Source organism: Pogona vitticeps, chromosome 2 (genome assembly GCF_051106095.1).
Source record: "Pogona vitticeps strain Pit_001003342236 chromosome 2, PviZW2.1, whole genome shotgun sequence".
NCBI classification, from domain to species: domain Eukaryota; kingdom Metazoa; phylum Chordata; class Lepidosauria; order Squamata; family Agamidae; genus Pogona; species Pogona vitticeps.
This window is the reverse complement of record NC_135784.1, coordinates 79,888,823-79,911,057: the sequence shown is the minus strand read 5'-3', so window position 1 is coordinate 79,911,057 and position 22,235 is coordinate 79,888,823. Positions and strand designations below refer to the sequence as shown.

Genomic DNA, 22,235 nt, shown 5'->3' with positions numbered 1-22,235 from the left:
CTTATTTTATGTAAGACATTCTGGGAGAGTTGTTGGCTGAAGAGCAGAATTCAAATGCTTAAATACAGTGCTTAATAAACTACAGAAGTTCACCAGGATCTATTTCTGGGCAAACCTATATAGCATTGTATCATAAAACAGACAGACGTCTTTGCTATAATTGAGCTGTCATGGCTTTTTGGTGTCCTTTCCACTGTGCATTGCATGCACCTCTTTTTCTTTGTGGCTATCATATTGTTTTGTCAAAATTTTTATATTTTGTCCATTTATTCTCAACTTTCTTAAATAGTGAGGTGTTCGGGAAAGGCCTTTTTGATGGAACAGTCAGACTGTGGAAGTAATTTGTTGAAAATAACAATATTGCTTGTTGCTCATTACGTTTTCCAATAAGGAAGCAACATTCTTATTTTGGAAGAAGGGCAGTTTGGAATACAATTTATTGAAATGGAACATTTAGATAGAAGAGGATTTTTTTTACATCCACTCTAACAAATACCTAGAATGAAACAACTATGTTGCCTCCAGTGGGTACTTCAGACTCTGCCATGGTAGTGGTGCCTCCGTAATTCTCAATGCCTTTTCCTACTGTGACTTAATTAATGGTGCCCATTACAGCATTCCAAAGGATTAGAAAGAATACAAGTACTGTACCAACAAATCCAGTTAGATCAGACAATACAGTTCAAAAGATTACTTCTGTGAAACATTACTTGCAAGTCAGACAAGCTATGAGACATAGGAGAAAGTCTTAAATGACTGAAAATCTGCCCCTACTGGTGATGTCATCACCTATTCACAGGCTGCCTTACCAAGGTTAAGAGATTCTTTCTGGATTTGAGAGTCAGTGAGCAAACCAATGGGACGAGGTTATAAAAGTTTATTAAAAGAAAATCTACAATGAAATGAGTGCAGAATAATAATGGAAAAGAAACTAATAAACCCAATATAGCAAGGATACCATAGAGCAAAGATTTGACCTGAAGACCCACTCTGTCAATGGGAGCTCCTTGCATAGCGCCAGACCTGTTGAGTCCCCTGTCTTTCAGAAGCCCACAGTGATGTGAACTTTGCAGTGCCAACTATCTGTGACATATACCAAAGTTCAACAATGTCCTTAAAACCTGGCCCTTTTATACTTTTAGGCAGCCAGCTTTAGCTCTCTAGGATTACAACACATTCTTTCATAATTGGCAAAACATTTGACTTATGAGACAAGATCTTGGCTGTGGAATTATTCATCCTATTTTCCATCAGATACTTTATGATGTGCTTCGGGTAGTCATATATTCGGTATCTTATACAGTGAGTCGAGCTGAGATGTCCAGCGCTCCGTCTTGCCCGGTAACTTTCGATTCCTTTCAGCCGGTGACGCCTGATACTGTGGACAAGGTGCTTGATCGCTGTCGGGCCACCACCTCCTCCCTTGATCCTTGCCTGGCCTGGCTAATCAAAGCAGCCAGGCCGATAACAACAGAATGGGCCACGGCAATAATAAATAGGTCTTTCCTTGAGGGCAGGTTCCATCTGCCCTCAAGGAGACATTCATTAGGCCCATAAGAAAGAAACCTAATATGGCGGCGGACGAAATTGGCAATTATAGGCCCGTTGCCAATGTTTCTTTCATGAGCAAAGTGGTCGAGAGGGTGGTGGCCAACCAGCTTCATGCCCACTTGGATGAAACAGATGCCCTGGATCCGTTTCAGTCGGGCTTCAGGCTGTGCCACGGTACAGAGATGGCATTGGTCGCCCTGTATGATGACCTGTTGAGGGAGGCTGACAGGGGTAAAATGTTTTTGTTGGTCCTCCTCAACATCTCAGCGGCCTTCAATACCGTCGGTCACGGTATCCTCCTGGGGAGTCTCTCTGAGTTGGGAATTGGTGGCTCGGCGCTTGCCTGGCTCCGTTCCTTCTTGGAGGACTGCCCCCAGAGAGTACAGCTTGGGGAGAGTGTTTCGGTCCCGTGGAGTCTCAACTGTGGGGTTCCACAGGGATCGATTATCTCCCCAGTGCTGTTTAACGTCTATATGAGGCCCCTGGGTAGGGTCATCAGGGGGTGTGGGGCATCGTGTCATCAATATGCTGATGACATCCAGCTCTATATCTCCTTTTCACCAACTGCAGGTGATGCCGTCCTGTCCCTTCAGCACTGCCTTGAGACCATACTGCAGTGGATGCAGGAAAATGGGCTGAGGCTGAATCCTGACAGGACAGAAGTTCTGAGGGTGGGTGGCCCGTGGTTGGCGGCTTGGGTGACTCAGGTTTGGGGGGTGACCCTGGCTGCGAAGAGCGGGGTCCGCTGCTTGGGGGTACATCTGGACCTGACACTCACCATGGGAACTCAGGTGGTGTCGGTAGTCTGCACTGCCTTTTTCCACCTTTGGCGGATTGCCCGGCTGCGGCCCTATCTCGACACGGGGGCGCTCACCACCTTGGTGGATGCACTCGTAATCTCAAGATTAGACCACTGTAACACACTCTACATGTGGCTGCCTTTGAGGCTGATGCGGAAACTTCAGGTGGTGCAGAATGCCGCGGCCAGACTACTTAGTGGAGCGAGAAAATACCAGCATATTTCTCCTATTCTGGCCATGCTGCACTGGCTGCCCATTTGTTTTTGCATCGACTTCAAAGTTTTAATGCTTGCTTATAAGGCCCTAAATGGTTTAGGACTTCGATATTTGGTGGAATGCCTGCTCCCACTAAGGTCTACCTGGTTCACCCATGCAAGTCAGAAGGTGAGGCTGAGGAGCCTGACGCTGAGAAAGATCCGGAAGGAAAAGACACGAAATCGGGCCTTCTTGGCGGTGGCTCCTCACCTCTGGAACAACCTCCCTCCAGAGATTCGCGTGGCCCCCACGCTGGGCACCTTTAAAAGCCAAATAAAAACATGGCTGTACATCCAGGCCTTCCCTCCCATCAATACTTGATTTTTTATTCTTCCTTTATCTGTTTTTTATTCTGCCTTTGTATTGAATTTGTTATTTGATGATTATGTAATATTTTTGTGTTATTTTATTGTTTTATGTTATATTGGAAGCCGCCTAGAGTGGTCCTATAGACCAGATGGGTGGGATACAAATCAAATCAAATCAAATCAAATAAACAAACAAACAAACAAAATTATAATGTCAGTGTTTTAAGATTGGCTCTTGTATTAATCATCCTGATATTTGATATATCAAGACAAACCCATAAACCTGTTTGAGGGCATATCTTTTCAGATGTGCTAAGACCAACTAGTCTGGTCTTCTCTTCCCTTCTCCAGTCTCAGAATTCTAATTAGAGACATTGCCAGGATACAATTTGAATCCCTTCTAGTTGTAATTGGGTAGGGATACAACGTTCTTAATTGTTAATGGTGTATTGTCATTGTAAAAAGTATACATGTCTTCTAATTGTATGAATTTTGTTGTATTTCAGGATGGTACAGAGGATTTTCAATAAAGAAACCCAACATAAAAGTGAGTCCAGATTCTTCTTTTAAGAAAATCAATATTTCTAAAAAAAATTATTTTATAAAACATATAATTGTTTTCTGCTAAGCAGGGCTTCCGAAGAGATATACAATATATTAAAATATTTTTTAAAGATTTAAGACATTTAAAAAAACAGACTAAAACATTTTTAAAGCTCATTATCCCACAGATCCAATTGTTTGCTAAAAACTTGCTTTTTAGAGAGCAGTCTTAGAGACTGAAGGCCATTTGAAACAGAGCAGTCATAACTGCCCACTGCAATATCAACATGAGATGGAGAGTTCTCTGAAGCTGCTATAGAGAATTCTGTCTCATGTATTACCAACTGATCCACACAAGATGATGGGGCAGTAAGGTCTCTGCTAAGAATCTCAAACTGAGTCAAGTACATATGGGAGGAAGCAGTCTTTCAGATATGCTGACACCAGCCACAATATTGTGCTTGAAAGCAAACTGACAGTCAGTGTTGTCTTGCAAATACTTTATTGTATTCCTTGTGTTTGTTTTCCTGCACTGAACAGGGGATTGGACTCAATAGCCTTATAGGCTCGTTCCAACTTTATCATTCTATCTTAGTGAGACAGAACTTTAGCATCAACTTTGTGACTGAATACACATGCTTTTATAATCTCAAACCCAAAAATGGGGAAGTGTGTTATTGCTTTGTATTCTGGATGTGATTTTGCTGACTACAGGCTTGGACTGATAAAAAAAGCTTTTCTGTGCCATTACTGATTTGTTCATATTGCTTTTGGAATCTTTCCCTCCCCCTTACAATGATTGTTTTATTTCATTGTTTAAATAATTGATAGTTGTGTAAATGTCATTTTAAATCTTGATGTAAAACCACAGTTTGCCCAAGCATCTGAACTCAGAAAGTACTGTAGTCTGAGTGGCTGTTCCAAACTAGAACTGCAAACTAGAACTATCAAACTGCCCTTAAAAATTCTGGGTTGAAGGGATTGCATAAATCATTGTTCAGATATTTTTGAAAAATGATATTATGGCTTGAGAAAACTAGAATGTTCTATTACAGTCCATGTTATAAGAAGAAGATAGAAGGTTGTTGGAGTGAAAGACCTTAAGTGCAAAATTTTGTGGTCAGTGTCTTCAAATTTCTAATTCAGGAGATATTCAAATGCAGCATAGTAATGTAGTAACTAGAATAGAATGATAAAAACTGATAATGTACAGTGGAAACACACTAAGTAACATAACACCATGCTACCTTTTTTCTGAATTTTAATAAATACTGGCCAGAATTCTGTTGGTGTTTGTGTAAGATTCATTTGGATTACTGTAACGTGCTCTATGTGGGGCTGCCTTTGAAGATGGTTCAGAAACTTCAGCTGGTGCAAAACTCTACAGCCAGACTACTGATTGGGGCCAGCTACATGGAGCATATAATACACCTGTTATAAGAACTGCACTGGCTGCCGGTCCATTTCTGGGCCCAATTCAAAGTGTCAGTCATTAACTATAAAGCCCTATACAGCTTGGGTCCAGGCTACCTGAAGGACCGTATCTCCCTATATGCGCCTTCTCAGCGATTAAGATCAGCAGAGGAGGCCCTCCTCTCGGTCCCATTGCCACCAGAAGCACAGCTGATGGGGACACGGGAGAGGGCCTTCTCTGGGGCAGCTCCCATGCTATAGAACGCTCTCCCTCGGGAGATCAGGATGGCCCCTTTCCTTTTATCCTTTTGAAAACTACTACTACTACTATTACTACTATTACTACTATTACTACTATTTCTACTATTTCTACTATTACTACTACTACTACTACTACTACTACTACTACTACTACTACTACTACTACTACTAATAATAATAATAATAATAATAATAATAATAATAATAATAATAATAATAATAATAATAATTGACCAAGACATGCCTTAGCACCTTAGCAATTAGGTACAACAAGCTACAGAAACCTTGTATGAACAATAGTATGATTTTGGCCACTGTATAATCTTTGTCACGTTTGGAAAACTCTCAGAAGAAATAAGTATAAATGCTTATAGTCAAGGCAGCATACGTTTTATATTTTATTAATTTTATGAAACATGAGTGTAGGATACCTAAAAGACCCATCTGGGCCAACAAGCAGTATACAAATGGAATAAACAAATGCATAATAAAAGTTTCCATTCTTTCTTTCTTTCTTTCTTTCTTTCTTTCTTTCTTTCTTTCTTTCTTTCTTTCTTTCTTTCTTTCTTTCTTTCTTTCTTTCTTTCTTTCTTTCTTTCTTTCTTTCTTTAGTGTATTTATTGACAGCTTTTGAAGGTCATGCCCCTTGAAAGAGCATACACATACATTACACACATCAAGCTGGTATACATTACAGTGAGAGAACTTTAGCATCACAAGTCTGGAGAGTATCTTAAAAATCATTCTGTCAGACATGTAGAGTGTAAGATTGCTGAAGACTAGTGCAGAACTCTTTTATAATTGAACTGTAGAATATAATACAATAAAGCTGGAGTTGATTGAAAAAGTTATTTAATCCTCGATAACGATTCATCCCTATCTGAACCTGCGTTTGCAAAGTCTGAACATGCTTACACCAAATTAGGGTTTAATTTAATATTAATTTGTACATATGTTGCACTTGATATATACTATATGGGCATAAGCCTGAGAAAGCTAGATACATGTCTTACTGAGATGTATGAGAGTTAAATAGTTTTCTAAGTTCTTTGTAATTTCTGAATAGTATTTAATGCAAAAAGCTGCTGGTGATTCTTACTTGTCTGTCCCTTAACAAGCTAGAGCCTTAACCTATGGCTTGTCATTGCCTTATTATTCTTGCTTGTTTGGGGAATCCCGTGTGAGAATCATGGGTGGAAAATCTGTTTTTTTTTATCAACTTCCTCTTGCAGAGGGAACTATGTCAGAGATTCTGTATCAGATGCCAGCATACTATTAGTAAACAATAAACCAAGATTTCTCAAAGCCCTGGTTTCCTTCGTATCTAGTGATCTGATGATATTTAGAGGCCCCATTGTAAAATGGCAGAATATTAAAGCCTTTCATGTATGCATTTGTATGTACAGTGGTGCCTCGCTTAACGAGTGCACCGTTTAACGATTAATCCGCATACCGTTGCGGATTTTGCGATCGCTTTTGCGATCGCATTACGATGTTGCCTATGGGGAAAAATCGCTTTGCGATTTTCCCCATAGGCAACCATTTTCCCCCATCTGACCGGCGGGAGCCTCTGAAGGACCGCTCCCGCCGCTCAGCTGGGGGAAAATGTCGGCAGTGGGCGGCGGCCTCGGAAGGACCCCGAAGCCACCGCCCGACTGCCGACATTTTGCCTTCCCAGCTCTCAAAGGGCCCCCCTCCGACATTGGAGAGAACCCCTTTGAGAGCTCGGAAGGCTCTCAGCGGCGGCGGGGGCAGGGTAGGGTGGATCCGGAAAGCTTCCAGGCAAAGCACTGGAAGCGGTCCGGAACACACACACCCTGCCGCCGCCGCCGCTTGAAATCGCCCCGCGCTGCCTATCCCAGTCATGCTAGCATGACTGGGATGGGCGGCGCGGGTCGGCTCGCCGCTTGGATCTGCCCCGCGCTGCCTATCCCAGTCATGCTAGCATGACTGGGATAGGCGGCGCGGGTTGGCTCCCGGCGGCTGGGGCAGGGTCAGGGGGTCCGGACACCCCCCCCTGCCGCCGCCGCCGCCGCTTGGATACGCCCCGCGCTCAGCCGAGCACGGGGCGGATCCAAGCCCAGGATGGGTAGAAACGCCGGCCGGCTCTTGCGAAAGAGGGAGGTGGAGGTCTCTGCTCTCCTTAGCAAGAGCCGACCGGCGTTTCTACCCAGCTGGGCAGCGGGCTCTTGCAGAGGAGGGAGGTGGCTCCCTCCTTGCAAGAGCCCGCCTCCCAGCTGGGTAGAAAGGCTCTTGCGAAGGAGAGCAGGGACCTCCACCTCCCTCCTTCGCAAGAGCCGGCCAGCGTTTCTACCCAGCTGGGCAGCGGGCTCTTGCAGAGGAGGGAGGTGGCTCCCTCCTTGCAAGAGCCCGCCTCCCAGCTGGGTAGAAAGGCTCTTGCGAAGGAGAGCAGGGACCTCCACCTCCCTCCTTCGCAAGAGCCGGCCGGCGTTTCTACCCAGCTGGGCAGCGGGCTCTTGCAGAGGAGGGAGGTGGCTCCCTCCTTGCAAGAGCCCGCCTCCCAGCTGATCGGCGGTTCCAAAATGGCCGCCAGTTTCGCGCCCCGCTTACCGAGGGCGCGAAAATGGCGGCGGTATGGAGGAACTTCGCTGAACGGTGAGTACGGAAGCCATTGGAACGCATTAAACTAAGTTTAATGCGTTCCAATGGCTTTTTGCTTTCCGTTTAACGAAGTTTTCACATAGCGAAGGTTAATCCGGAACGGATTAACCTCGCTATGCGAGACACCACTGTATAAGAAATCTGTGCTGGGAAGTTGTACAATGCATGGATCATCGTTGATAGACAGGAATGCATGGATTAAATCTATTTAGACTAGTCACATAGAAATCAGTTGGATTTACTTAATTGTGGGTAATAAGCCCTTTTTATTTCAACGTGACTACTCTAGATGGGGTTAACTTCTGAACTGATGATTAAGAGTTTTTCAAATTGAAATGTTGCAGTCTTAGCAAGTGGCTCCTCAAGAAAAGTTGTAAAAGTTATAGGTTTTGCATTGTTGGTTTCCTTATATTTCCCACCATGCAGATACTGTAATACAATTTATTCAGTACCTTTCACCCTTACCTTTCGGTACTTTTTTTGTTCATTGCTGAGAATATGGTTCATTTCATTCCAGTAATTTAGTTTGGGGTTAGGGTTTAAATTTAGCATTATAGGTTTAGCATTGTGCTACTTTCACTGGGAAATTCAAGCCAGAGACTCCCAGTTGGACAATTTTGTTAACTCACATATATTTTTATCTATGTATCTATATCTATATCATCTACTGTTATACCTGTCTTTCTACAGACAGACAGACAGACAGACAGACAGACAGACAGACAGACAGACAGACACACACACACACACACACACACACACTTATCATAATCAAACAAATCTGAGGTAGGGTGGGTATTTATTCACAATAGACTGGCCCCTGTGCATGTTTAGAATATACTTCCATATATTTATTGTTAGTTTCTGCTAGTAACAACAAAATTACTCTTTACAACCAATGTTGATAATTAAGACTAAAGCCAGGGGAGGGAGGGGCTCATGCTGACCCTAGCATATACAGTATTACATAAACATGCTTACTTCAGGCATCCTTCAGTCTCGAAAAACTATGGTAACGTGCTCTGTATGGAGGACTTGGAACAGCATCTAGTGTGGCTGAGGAGGCCGATTTGAGAGTGACAATCCCTTCCACACTGAAGACAAATCCAATCTGTCCCCTGACCAGCTCCCTGATTTTGCTGCTTTTGTGACTTCCTCTTTGCCTTCAGATCCCTCTTGCAGGTGTCCTTGTATCGCAGTGTTAATATTTTATTTTAATTACCTATTTTAAATCTTAAATGTGGCTCTTCTAAGGGACGTGTAGTGGTCTCTCTGTATAGAAAATTGGATTTTGAATAAAACATTGACAGAGTTAAAATATACATCCATGTTTTGTTGTTCTTACAAATTGCCTGACCTTATTGCATAAGATAATTTACTTCAGAAGTAGAATTCTTCAGAATTCTTTTATCAAAAGGGTAAACAGTCCCCCCCCCCACTTTTTAAGTAAAACCAGAAGTGTTAATTTCAGAATTTCTGGTAGTCATTAGCAGATTATTTACTTGAATGGGTTTTATTTATGCTGCATTTGTATTTATTGCTGAAATAAAATTATTTTGTTTTGCAGGGGATCTTTCCTGCTAATTATATTCACTTGAAAAAAGCAATTGTCAGTAATAGAGGGTGAGTATACACTGAAATAAACAAAACGTGGATAAACAAAACACATAACTAGACATAATCCTGAAAAATGAGTAGTTTTCCACTGATGCTGTTAAATATGTTTTGCATTTAAAATACATTATGTTATACTGTATATACTTGAGTATAAGCCTAGTTTTTCAGCACTTTTTTTTTGCTGAAAAAGCACCCCCTCGGCTTATACTCGAGTCAGTGTCAAAATTACATGTTCTACCATGCAGTGCAGGTGTTCTCTGAACTCCCCCGCTCATCTATGGTCGCCTGCAACCTCTGTGGGTGGTCCGATGACCCGGGTTATGTACACTGCATTTCCGCTTCCAGGACACTCCCATCCTCCTCCTTCTGCACCTTCCTCCTCCCATCTTCCTCCTCCATCCTCTGTCTCCCTCCATCTTGTTACGCAGCAGTAGAGCAGTAGATAAGTGCAACATGAGTCCTCCTTCTGCAGGCAGTGAAGTGTGTCTCGCAGCTCAGAAGGATAGTATCTTCAAAAACATTTAACCTACTGCTGCCTCAATTAATGTTATTTTATTGGTATCTAGTTTTATTTTTGAAATTTACCAGTAACTGCTGCATTTTTCACCCTTGGCTTATACTCGAGTCAATAAGTTTTTTCAGATTTTTGTGGTAAAATTGGGTGCCTCAGCTTATATTTGGGTCAGCTTATACTAGAGTATATACAGTAACTTTTTTAATATAGCCATTATCCTATGCTTAAAATTGTGTTGTTGTTCCAGAAAATTAAATTTATTCCAACAATTACATTCAAGCAATCATTTTATATAAATGTTAGAGATTTAACTTGTACTGCTTTTGCTAGGTATTGGAATGTCTATAAAATAAGGATGTAAACTCTTGCTTGTCCAGTCCTTGTAGGCAAGGATGAGAAATTGTATTTTGTTCCACCATATCCTCTGATAGGGCAAGATATTTTGTGGTCGTGCCATATCAGTAGCTTTACACAAGTTACATAATATGTGTTAGTTGCACAGTTTGATCACATTGCACAAAATTGCCATAGCTAGTCCTTTGTTTCATGGACTTTTAATTTAAACAACAACCAGCTAGTCCTCTGATTCTTGCATGTGTGTGCATGTGTTTTGCTTTTTGAAGGGAAATTACATTAGTTTTTCTCCAAACTACATTGGAGTAGTTTTGTATGAATTGCAAAAGCTTTAGTGGGGTGGAGGACTTTTAATTTTTTTTAAAAAAAACAACCAGCTAGTCCTCCTCTGATTACTGCATGTGTGTGCTTGTGTTTTGCTTTTTGAAGGGAAATTACATTGGTATTTCTCCAGAATACATTGGAATAGTTTTGTATAAATTGCAAAAGCTTTGGTGGGGTTGAGGTGGGGAGATAAAGTTCTCTTGTCTGGCTTTCCAAGTAGAGGTCAGGAATTTCATGGAGCCTGAAGATTCTCTATGTGCACAGTCATACTGAGAGAGCCTGAATAGATGAAAATAAAGATTTAATTTTTTTTCTTTATATTGTACAGTGGTGCCCTGTAAGACAATGTTAATCTGTTCCATTGAAATGGCTGTTTAGCGAAAACATTGTCTTGTGAAAAGCGTTTCCCCATTGGAATGCATTGAAATCAGTTTAATGCATTCCAATGGGGAAAATAGTCGTTTTGCGAAAATCGCCCATAGGGAAGCCATTTTGCGAAGCTCCGACCAGCTGTTTAAATCGCTGTCTTGCAAAGCATTGGTCCCGAAAACACCCATTTTGCGAAGATCGCCCGTAGGGAAGCCATTTTGTGAAGCCGCCGATCAGCTGTTAAAATTGTGGTCTTGCGAAGCATTGGTCCCGGGGGGGGGAACCTCTTGTGATGCATGGACTGAAACATCGTCCAGCGAAAATTGCCCATAGGAAACTGTTTTGCGAAGCACAATGGCGATTGCAAAACCTCGTCGTCATGTGGATTTGTCGTTTTGCGGGGTAATGGTCTTGCAAGGTACCACTATATTGTAGATAGTTGTAAAAAAAATGGATGGAGATTGGTTCATCTGTCATATTTCAGTTCTCTAGACTATGAGTTTTAGTTGGTCCAGTTTGCACAATTAGGCAAATTGTTTCATTCATTGTTTCATTACTTTTCTATCAAAATATTTTAGCCTTGGATTCATTTATATATTTATATATTCATTGATCTGAAGGAGCTAATATAATTTCATGGTTAGAGTACCTGACTTGGAATATGGGAATACATTTTCAGGTCCTTCTTAATCACTAAGCTTACTTGTTATGATGGGGTCAGTCAGTAGATCTCAGCCAAACCTACCTTTGAGAGAGGATTTTAGAATAAAATGGAAAGAGGGGAGCCATGTAAAGCAGCTAAACATGCTGCTGCACATTAATACATAATGATATTTTGCCACACACACTGGGCTTCTGATAATATTTTCATGAGATATGTGAAGGTGCAGAAAATAAGAGTGTGCCATCCGCAGAAGTAAAAGTGGAAAAAGAGGATGGAAAAAAGAGTCGACGAGTTAGTGGCGAAAGTGAAGAAGAAAAGGGAAAGGAGACGGAAGAGAAAGAGGGGGAGGTGAAAGTAGAAGTGTGCTTGGCAGACGAGGAGTGGGAGGAGTCTGAAGTGACAGTTGGAGGAGGTTATAAGAATAAGGAGGGGGTGGTATGGTTTAGTTCAGTGGTGGAAGACTGAGAAAAAGAAGAGGGAGGAAAGACATAGGGCTTTTGAGAAGGTCTGCACCCAGGGGTTAAGAGACTTTCCCCATTTGAAAGAGGGAGGCCTGCTACCCAATCCTCCAAGAGTGACAGAGACTACTCTGCGTAAGTTGATAAAGTAATGGAATGTGATTGTGGCGCCCAGGGAATTGGAGCTACAACACGAGCGTGAATGGTTGACAGCTGAAGAACACGAAGGTCCCGACGAAAGAGGGTGGTATAGACATAAATGCTGTGGGACCATTTGCACAATGAGGAGTCTCCCACCTCCTCAGAGGGAGCCGAGGGGACCATGTGGGGTCCGCCGCCTGTAACACCATGGGAATTTGATCAGAGTTTGAATATTGTTGAGGATGGCTTGTTGCCTAATTTGAAACCGTTGAACCCATTCAAAGATGTGCTGGAGGAAGTGGAGTTGAATAAAAGTTCCAATGTTAATGTTATACAGATTCAGCCTATTTTATTTCCCGCCGAGACAGAGGGGCTGCCTGAGGGAAAGGACCAACGATCTTGCAGTGGCGCCCAACGTGGGGCAGCCCCTATGGCGGGGAAATGAAGAAATGAATGAGTTACGCCAAATCATTCAGCATCAAGCAAAATTAATAGAGAATTTGGCAGAGCAACAAACATTATTGACTGCAGTTAAGTACGGGAGAAGAAAGGGTTAAGAGTGAGTTGAAAGGTGTGAGAAACCCCTGGGTGGCAGGTCCAACTCCAATTCGTATGCAGAAGATGAGTAATACTGATGACCCTGAGGCATATTTACATACTTTTGAGAGAGTAGCCACGGCAGCCGGATGGCCTAAAGAACAATGGACTTTAATCTTAATTCCTTGCTTAACTGGAGTGTTACAAGAAGTTGTGGACACATTATCCACCCAAGAAGCGGCCCAATATGAAATAGTAAAAGGCGCCATTTTACAGACTTTAAACTTAACCGAAGAAGCATACAGGAAAAAGTTCCGTGAGCTAAAATTCAAGCCGGGAATGCATCCGCGCCCAGTAAGCCAACGCATGAAAGCCAATGTACTTAGATGGATAAAGCCCGAAGATAAAACAAAAGACGAGATCATCGAGACGGTAGTGATGGAGCATTTAATTTCGACTTTATCTAATAATATGAGAAGTTGGGTACAACGAAATAGACCAAAGAAGTTAGAAGAGGCTGTTCGAGCCTGGCACGGGCTTGAAGTAAGGCAAAGACGGCAAACCTGTGTGTTTCGACTGTGGCCAGCCTGGCCACGTCAGACGGCAGTGTCCCAGACTGGATTGTTCTTGGGTAGGCCAAAATAATGAACCGATTAAAGTGATAGGGTCGGAAAGGGAAGGTTGGGAGGTGATAGCTTTTGTAAACTGGCACGAGAAAAGAGCATTGATAGATACGGGATGTAGTAAAACACTGGTGCGCCATTTGGAGGGGATTACATTGGCGGATGATGTGACTGAGATGCATCCATGGGGATTCAAAAAAAAAATGCGACTGTTTGGGCTGATGTACGAATTGGAAATGATTGCCGGAGAATGAAAGTAGGAATAGCGCCGGGACTATCAAGGGAAATGTTACTAGGACGTGATTGGGAAGGGGTGAGTGAATTGTTAAGGAGCAAGGAGGGTTTAACCGGAGATTGCAAACCAAGTCAAATTGAAACTGACTTTGGAAAGGAAGCCTCTAGAGAGCAAACGAGGCTTTGGCAACAGGATGATCCTACGTTGCAAAGGGTATTGAAGGAAGCACGACCCACTGGAACTATTGTTCATGGGACTGAAGGATTCGAAATGGAGGGAGGGTTATTGTACCACGTAAATCGGGAAGGTGAAAAACAATTGGTGGTACCGATGAAATGGAGAAAAGATGTGTTGAAGATAGCTCATGACGTTCCTACAGCGGGTCACTTGGCTACCGATAAAATGGTGGCACGGGTATCTCAGAGGTTTTGGTGGCCTGGGATGCAAGGGGAGATACAACAATTTTGCAAAACTTGTAAAGAGTGCCAGATGACACAACTGAAACCTAGACCAGGAGCCCCTTTAGTGCCCATGCCTTTAGTAGACCATCCCTTCAACTGGATAGGAATTGATATAGTGGGACCCCTTACAAAATCAGCAGGAGGACACACTCACATTCTGGTGTTAATTGATTATGCAACGAGGTACCCTGAACGAGGAGGGGGTGGTATGGTTTAGTTCAGTGGTGGAAGACTATGAGAGAAAGAAGAGGGAGGAAAGACGTAGGGCTTTTGAGAAGGTCCGCACCCAGGGGTTGTTAAGAGACTTTCCCCATTTGAAAGAGGGAGGCCTGCTACCCAGTCCTCCAAGAGTGACAGAGACTACTCTGCGTAAGTTGATAAAGAAATGGAATGTGATTATGGCGCCCAGGGAATTGGAGCTACAACACGAGGGTGAATGGTTGACAGCTGAAGAACACGAAGGTCCCGACGAAAGAGGGTGGTATAGACATAAATGCTGTGGGACCATTTGCGCAATGAGGAGTCTCCCACCTCCTCAGAGGGAGCTGAGGGGACCATGTGGGGTCCGCCGCCTGTAACACCATGGGAATTTGATCAGAGTTTGAATATTGTTGAGGATGGCTTGTTGCCTAATTTGAAACCGTTGAACCCGTTCAAAGATGTGCTGGAGGAAGTGGAGTTGAATAAAAGTTCCAATGTTAATGTTATACAGACTCAGCCTATTTTATTTCCCGCCGAGACAGAGGGGCTGCCTGAGGGAAAGGACCAACGATCTTACAAGATAGCTCTTTTTTTTTACTGATGGTAAAATATCCAAATACCAATCCAGCATGCAACCTGCCTCCTAAACATTCACTATCATAGTTGTGTTTTTGTTTTACTCCAATGGTTTATTTGAAATCGGAGTTATAGCAGAGCTTGAATATATATTCAGTAATTATATCATCCAGAATACTTCAACCAGAATAGTCACTGATCTTGTCTGGGAAATTCTGGGAGTTACAGTACAAGAAAATAAATTTTGCCAATCTCTGCTTTCCAAGAAGTACATATAAATCAATTTTCTGTGTACATTTACTGAGGTGTAAAACTTATTTAATTTAGTAGGTGAGTAATTTAAAGAGTCGTACCAAGACAAACACAGAAAGAAATAATTCCTTTTCATTGTCTGGTACTTCTTTCAAGAAATTTAAGGTTTAGGACTTCCGGCTTGATGTCGCAACGAGACAGCAGCAGGAGGGCAGAGCTCTGTCCCCTGGGCTGAATTCTGACCCGTTTTGGGACACCGTAGGGCGTCGGAACCACCCTGGAGGGGTGGTGAACTGGGGAAGAAAGCCTGTTGATCACGGGGGGCGGCAGCCACCCCGGTTCGATCCAGGAAACTCCCTAATCAGCCAACGGGCAGAAATAAGCAGCTTCGGCGAGCTTCCAAGTCGCTGGCAGCCGGCTGAGAGAAGCAAGGAACAGCACCTGGCATTGTTGTTTTTCCATCGGGTGAGAATCTTTTTACAACTAATTGCCTACGTACCCCTACATATGGAAAAAAAGAATTGCTATCTTAGTAACTTTTTAAAGCGGCAGAAAATCTGGTGAGAGGGATAGCTGAAGAAAGTAACTTTTTAAAATTATACTTTAAGAATATTTACAACCTGGCGTTATAAGCTTGAGAGACCTTCCTGCAAATTAAGTGCGGACATTGTTTTGACTATCCAGAGCATTTGGAATGATTCCCAGAAGATGTGACCTTGAATATACTGTTGTTGCTTAAGTCTGAAAAACTGTTTATTTCCTCGTGAGCTTCTGGCTGGAATTAACCCTAAAGTGGACTTTTCAAAAACTGTTCCTTGGGTCGAATTTGGTTCAACTTTACATAGCCAAAGTGGAACTCTTGAAATGACTCTGGAAATTTGGAATATCTGTTTATAAGCATCTAGGCAGCAGAAACAGAATGGGACAACAAGGACAATTTTGGAATGAAATAAAATCTATGCTTCAAAAAATATTAACGACCATGAGATCTCATTATCAAGAGGCAAAATTATCTAATCAACATAAGAAGAACTATAGTCCACAAGCAACAGGAAACAACAAGGAAGGAAATGGGAGTATCACAGATGATGTATGCCAAACCAAGCAGCAGCTTGAGAAAGTTAACCTAAGAGAAACATCAGTCTTGGACCAGAGGAGAGTACCAAGGGAAGACAAAGGGAAAAAACAGCAAAATTAACCAAAAAAAGCCTGGAAGACTCATTGAAGATAGACCAAGTACAAAAGGAGTCAGTGGACATAAATCAGAACTACAAAATGGTTTCAGAGGACATGAAAGATGACAAAATGTTTAGAGATATAGCAGGGAATGAAAAAAGAGGAATCAGAGCGGGAATTACCTAGAAAGATGAAAAAAAGGGAAAACAAGGAAGGGCCCCTTAATATTGGAAACATGTTTATATTTATCATCTGGATCTGTAAAAGGGTATATTCTATATATTAAAAGGAGAACTAAATTGAAATAGCATAGGCATCCTTCAGTCTCGAGAGACTGTGGTAACATGCTCTGAATCGAGGAGTGTCCTCTCCAGAGCATGAAGCCCGGGTAAGGTAATATGGAGGATAGGCTGTTACCCAAGCAGCAGATCCCCCCTCTCCACATTGCTGAAATGGTCCAATGGAAAGGCAAGAGCCAATACAACTGGTTCCAGCAATGTCGCAGGAGTTGGCAGAACGACACACGCTGCCTTCGGGACTCCAGCTCCGGATTTTGCCTCGAGGTTAGCTCCTGAAGCCTTTTCCATGAGTGGCTATAGCCACAAGGCAGTGGAGGTTTGAAATCGGAGTTTTCCTTCTCCTAGATGGGCTGCCTTCCATGGCTGACGAGCCCCACCTACCCGGCCTGCTCTTTAATAGTGCAAAAGTATGATCTGATCCTTAAAACTTTCCTGACTCCCCGGCTTATGCAAATCTCATTGCCTTTCCTATTTACCATATTAAGGCCAGATATAAAATTTGAGAATTTTATCCTGGGACACGCTCTTTTAAATCAGGAAGTCCCACCCCTAGGCCCCACCCCCAGGCCATGTGCTCAGGAGACAAAAAAAAGCCCAGGAAAAAAACTCAGCAAAACATCCATGCAAACAGACCTGGCCTTCGCCCTCAGCCCAGCTTCCTAGGGGAAAGGGTCCAGGGGCCTGGGACACACTGTTTTAAATCAGGAAGTCCCACCCCTAGGCCCCACCCCCAGGCCATGTGCTCAGGAAACAAAAAGAAAGCCCAGCGAAAAAAACTCAGCAAAACATCCATGCAAACAGACCTGGCCTTCGCCCTCAGCCCAGCTTCCTAGGGGAAAGGGTCCAGGGGCCTGGGACACGCTCTTTTAAATCAGGAAGTCCCACCCCTAGGCCCCACCCCCAGGCCATGTGCTCAGGAGACAAAAAGAAAGCCCAGGGAAAAAAACTCAGCAAAACATCCATGCAAACAGACCTGGCCTTCGCCCTCAGCCCAGCTTCCTAGGGGAAAGGGTCCAGGGGCCTGGGACACGCTCTTTTAAATCAGGAAGTCCCACCCCTAGGCCCCACCCCCAGGCCATGTGCTCAGGAGACAAAAAGAAAGCCCAGGAAAAAATTGAAATAAGGGAGCCTGAATCAGGGTAAAGATATAATATGGTGATTTTTTATTTTAGGCAAACTAAACTAGATATAAAGCTGGGTCATGGATCTGGAACCACTTTCATTAAGAATGTTATTAGAAGATCCTGAGAACTTTATGAGAGTAATATTATGATAGTAGTTATATTATATACTAAAATCTGTATATGAATGGTTTGAAAGATGGTTGGAATTTGGGGGGATAATCGGGAAGACACTGAGATGTAAAAAACAAATAATTGCAAGCAATTATGTAACACGATGTTTGACTAGCACAAACAATGTAGATAGATTGGAAAATTAATAAAAATGTTTTTTTTTAAAAAAGAAATTTAAGATTTATAGTAGCCAGAAACACCACAATTGCCACCACCACCACAAAATTAAAAACTAACAGAATCTTCTAATAATTTATACATCCTCAACCCCATTTTCAGAGCTGCAACTAGCAATTTTACCATCCAGGACAAGTGGTATCATCTTCTACCCACTTTGCTCAGAGATATGGGCATGAGAATCCATTTAAAAAGGAATAGGAGACTGCTTTTCCCCCAAAGAGAAAGATAATACTTAGATTTTCAAAATAAGGAATGTGAAAAGGGCAGGCAAGTGTTGCTGCTTGTTTTCCTAACCTTCGGCAGTAGATTCACCTCTAAATGTTGGTGCCCTGGGGCAAAGACCTGTCAACTCTTGCCACCTCTTCCTTTCCTTAAAATGCAGTGAATGTTTCTGGACAACCATAGACACATACAATGATAGAACTGTATACCTCAAGAGCGTCTAGAGCCATTGAGCACTCCCCAACAAACCAGCACTACTGCGGCCAGGGGCCAGACCCTCGTGAAGTCTAGCTCTGCGGAAGTATTCATATTTGCGGAATACCCCCATCTCTATTAGAGACTTACTTTTTTTAAAAAGAAACTTGGAACCTGGGCTAAATTACCCCAATGAGTACTAGTGGCCATGATTTTTTTTAAAAAAAAATTATATTGCCCGATTAGTGCAAAGCACTACTTTAACAGTCAGAATCAAAACAAATACTGTAATAGGACAATGACAACAAGGTATTATGCAATCAAAAATCAAATTAATAAAACAACTCAAAATGAACAGCATCTATTAACATCAAGCAATGTTTGGATAAGCAGCACAATTTTGACAAATTCATGGAAAGCTTCTGTAAGCAACCTCTTGAAGGCTGGGAGGGAAGGGTCTAGACAAAGCTCAATCAGAAGCCCATTCCAGAGGATTGGTGCCACAGCTGAGAAGGCTCAATTTCTGGTGGATGTCTTTCTAGCCTCCTTCAGTGTGACAACCTGTAGAAGCATGGCCTGTGAGGATCTGGTGGTGTGGGTCAATGTTCTTGGAGAAAGATGCTCAAACAAGTAATGATGTCCCTGGCTATGGAAGGCTTATAAGTAAGAACCAACGAAGACCTTGAACTTGGCCCAGAACATCACAAGCAACCAGTGTAGGTGAGCCAGGACTTGGGGAGATGTGCTTAAATTTACTCACACTCAATACCACCCTGGTGGCGGCATTAGAAACCTGCTGTAGGTTCCATGTCAGTCTCAAGCGAAGCCCCATGTAGTTGATTTTGGAGATCACCAATGCACGCACCAATGTCTTCAAGGACCCCTTGTTGAGGTAGGGGTGAGCTAGGCAATCAGCCTCAGTTAGTTGAAGGAACCTTGCCGAGCAGGATTAGTGAGGCCACAAGAGACCCAGAAAAGCTCCACTTGCAGGTTCGCAGACTCACCAATGATCTTAATATTGAAGGACTTTTTCACCAATAATAAGGTATTAGCATATTTCCTGGTCAGGATGCAACAAGTTATACTCCAACAGATCTTTCCTCCATGTACCCTTTTAGCAGTCTTCTTGTTAACTTCATAGCTTGAAGGTTCTCCATAAACCAGGGAGAGGGTCAAGCTCTGACTATAAAGTCCAGAAAAGACCTGGCTAAATGGGTGTTATGGCAACCGTATCTGAACAACTTACAGTGTGGCTGCTTGACGGTCTGGAGAGAAGCAGAAACCAACAGCCTAGACCAGTCTTTTATCATCTTCTTCTTCTTCCAGAAACAGAACTTAAGACAGTATCAAGATCGCCATTAAGAACTGCTTTTATTGTGCATAAGGTCTGAAGTAAAGCGATACCTTTAAAAAGTGAAACAAACATCACCCAGCTTGGAAGCCATCCAGTTATATTCTATAAAATAAATTTCTGATGCAAATCATTCAGAACAAACTGTTTTGGGATGTCCTTCACTGGAAAAGCAGGACAGGGATTAAAGTGTTTCAGGATTGTATATTCTTATTGATGGCCTGTTAGATGGGTTTGATGAATATTAATCAATTCTCTTTAGTTAGTGAAAACAGCTCATTTCCTTTTTAAGGGTTCAGTTATCATTTTAACTGCAGATTGGCCCAAATTGTTATGTAATTAAATCTCATAGGAAATAAGGCTCCCATTAATTCCATTCTGTTCACTAACAATCCAATAATCAGACCCATATATATTCCCCTATTCTAATCATAGCTTATTATCTGTTCCTGCTGTATTAACCTATCCAACCATTACAACTCTACATAGCAAATAGAATGTGAAGAATTTTTCTGATGAAAATGTATCTGTTAACCCATGCTTTATCAGCATGCTTTCTCTGTGTAGGCGAGGAGGGGGGGAGAGCAAGAGATAGAGTCAAAAAACATTCAAAATTGACTTCTGAGGGGTAGAAAAAGAGTGCCTTTGGCTCCGACTGCTTTCACTCCACTTGATCTTGGAATGGGATGCAGCAGGGGCAAGCACAGAATACTGTTAGTTGAATGAAATGTAGTTGTGAGTTAAGTATGGGCCATCCATCTTTACACTGTACTGTACTTCAAAAATGCTGAAGAGAAAAGGTAAATGAGCAAGGAAAGTGGGAATGTATGCATAATCTGCTTCAACCAGTTTTGAATCATTCCCTTTTTCCACTTCAGTCCTAATGCTGCTTCCCATTCTTTTCTTGGTTTCCCCCCATGCATTCAAAGAACGTGTGTTCACGAGCAGAGGCCATTGATGCATTCTGCAATTATATTCCCTGCCACCCTGGACTAATCAGAGTTTTTCCTTGAATAGAGGATGTGTATGTGTGCATATTTTAGCAGAAGCCTGCCAGCAATGCTCATACACATGGCTGGCAGGCATGCCATTACTGGTGTATCAGTGAGTAGTGCAGCAGGCTACGTAGTCTCATTATGTATCCCCTGGAGAGGATTTTCAGGGGGAGGCATGGGAAAAGAAATTGGACTTCTCCAAGTAGATGTATGCTCATGGAAAGTTAGACAGCCGTCTCTCAGATATCCTTTAACTTGGATTCCTGCATTGAGTATAGGATTTAAGACCTTATAGACCTCTTCCAGCGATGCAGACCATGTTGAAAAAAGGGCCAGAGATAGATTTGTATCTGTAACAACTCTGTTGGCCTCATAATCAGGTCTCGCAAATGCTGATTTGAGTGTGTATATCTGATCAAATCTTCAAAATATTTCTTTTAAAGAACATGTCTCTGTAAACAGATGGGCTTTGGCCCACAAGTGGGTTCTGCCTCGATATCATTCTGGGCTCTGGTGGATATCCTATCCAGGGCATCATGCAAAATCTGCATCTACTTTGAAGGAAGGAGACAGAATTAAATCTGAAAGGTGATAAATGGTGGAGAGCAGGAAAAAGCCCAGAGAGAAATGTTCCAAGCTAGAGATATGAAAGGGGAGAAAGAAGAAGCAGGGGCGTCTGGTAAAGAGGCAGTGAAAATGAAAAAGGCTGGCAGAATGGCAGGGGGATGACCCCCCCACTCTATTTTCTCTGGCTTATGTTTGTTTGAAGACAGCCCCCCTCTCAGGGACATCCTGGCTTATTTTCTCCTTGACAACTTGATAGAGAAAAAAAGAGAGCCATCAAAGTACTCAGGAGGTGTGAGGTTGGATTTCTGTCTGTGGACAGAAATTGAGGGCGATTCAAGGATTGGAGCCAACTGTGACCCACTGGCACAGATGGAGGTGGGCAAAGCAAAGCAAAGCATGGTACTTATATCTCGACCCATAGTGCTTAAAGCTCTCTCTGGGTGGTTTACAATTTAATTATATAGGTTACACATTGCCCCCTCCCCCAGCAAGCTGAGGACTCAATTTACCAACCTCAGAAGGATGAAAGGTTGAGTCAACTTTCAGCTGTCTCCCAGAGCCTGGGATCAAACTCAGGTTGTGAGTGGAGTTTTCACTGCAGCACTGCAGTTTAATCACTGTGCCACAAGGCTTCAAAGATAGAGGTGGCAAGTTGGCTCTCTATAAGTCCTCCTTTTAAATTGTACTGGACTTTAGGATTAGTGAGTTTGACTTCCTCTCTTGCCCCTGCAAGAACATATTTTTCAGCAATTCTTTTTCTTTTCCTAGTTACAGCTAGTAATTATGCACAGAAAAAGACTGCAGGAGAAATAGCAAAACGCTTTCAATAATATATACTTGGTTTGAATTAAAGATGTTTCCTTGTTGAGCAATGAA

The 22,235-nt window shown here is 42.5% G+C and overlaps 1 protein-coding gene across 22 annotated transcripts in view; it reads left to right on the top strand.

The window, feature by feature from the left end:
• Window positions 1-22,235, top strand: part of DOCK3 (dedicator of cytokinesis 3) — a 291,232-nt gene that overhangs the window by 33,491 nt on the left and 235,506 nt on the right. For all 22 annotated transcript variants that reach the window (XM_078385476.1, XM_078385471.1, XM_078385469.1 and 19 more), the window contains exons 3-4: window positions 3,421-3,461; window positions 9,321-9,376. In XM_078385476.1, coding sequence (XP_078241602.1) covers window positions 3,421-3,461; window positions 9,321-9,376 — 97 coding nt within the window. The remainder of the gene's footprint in view (window positions 1-3,420; window positions 3,462-9,320; window positions 9,377-22,235) is intronic.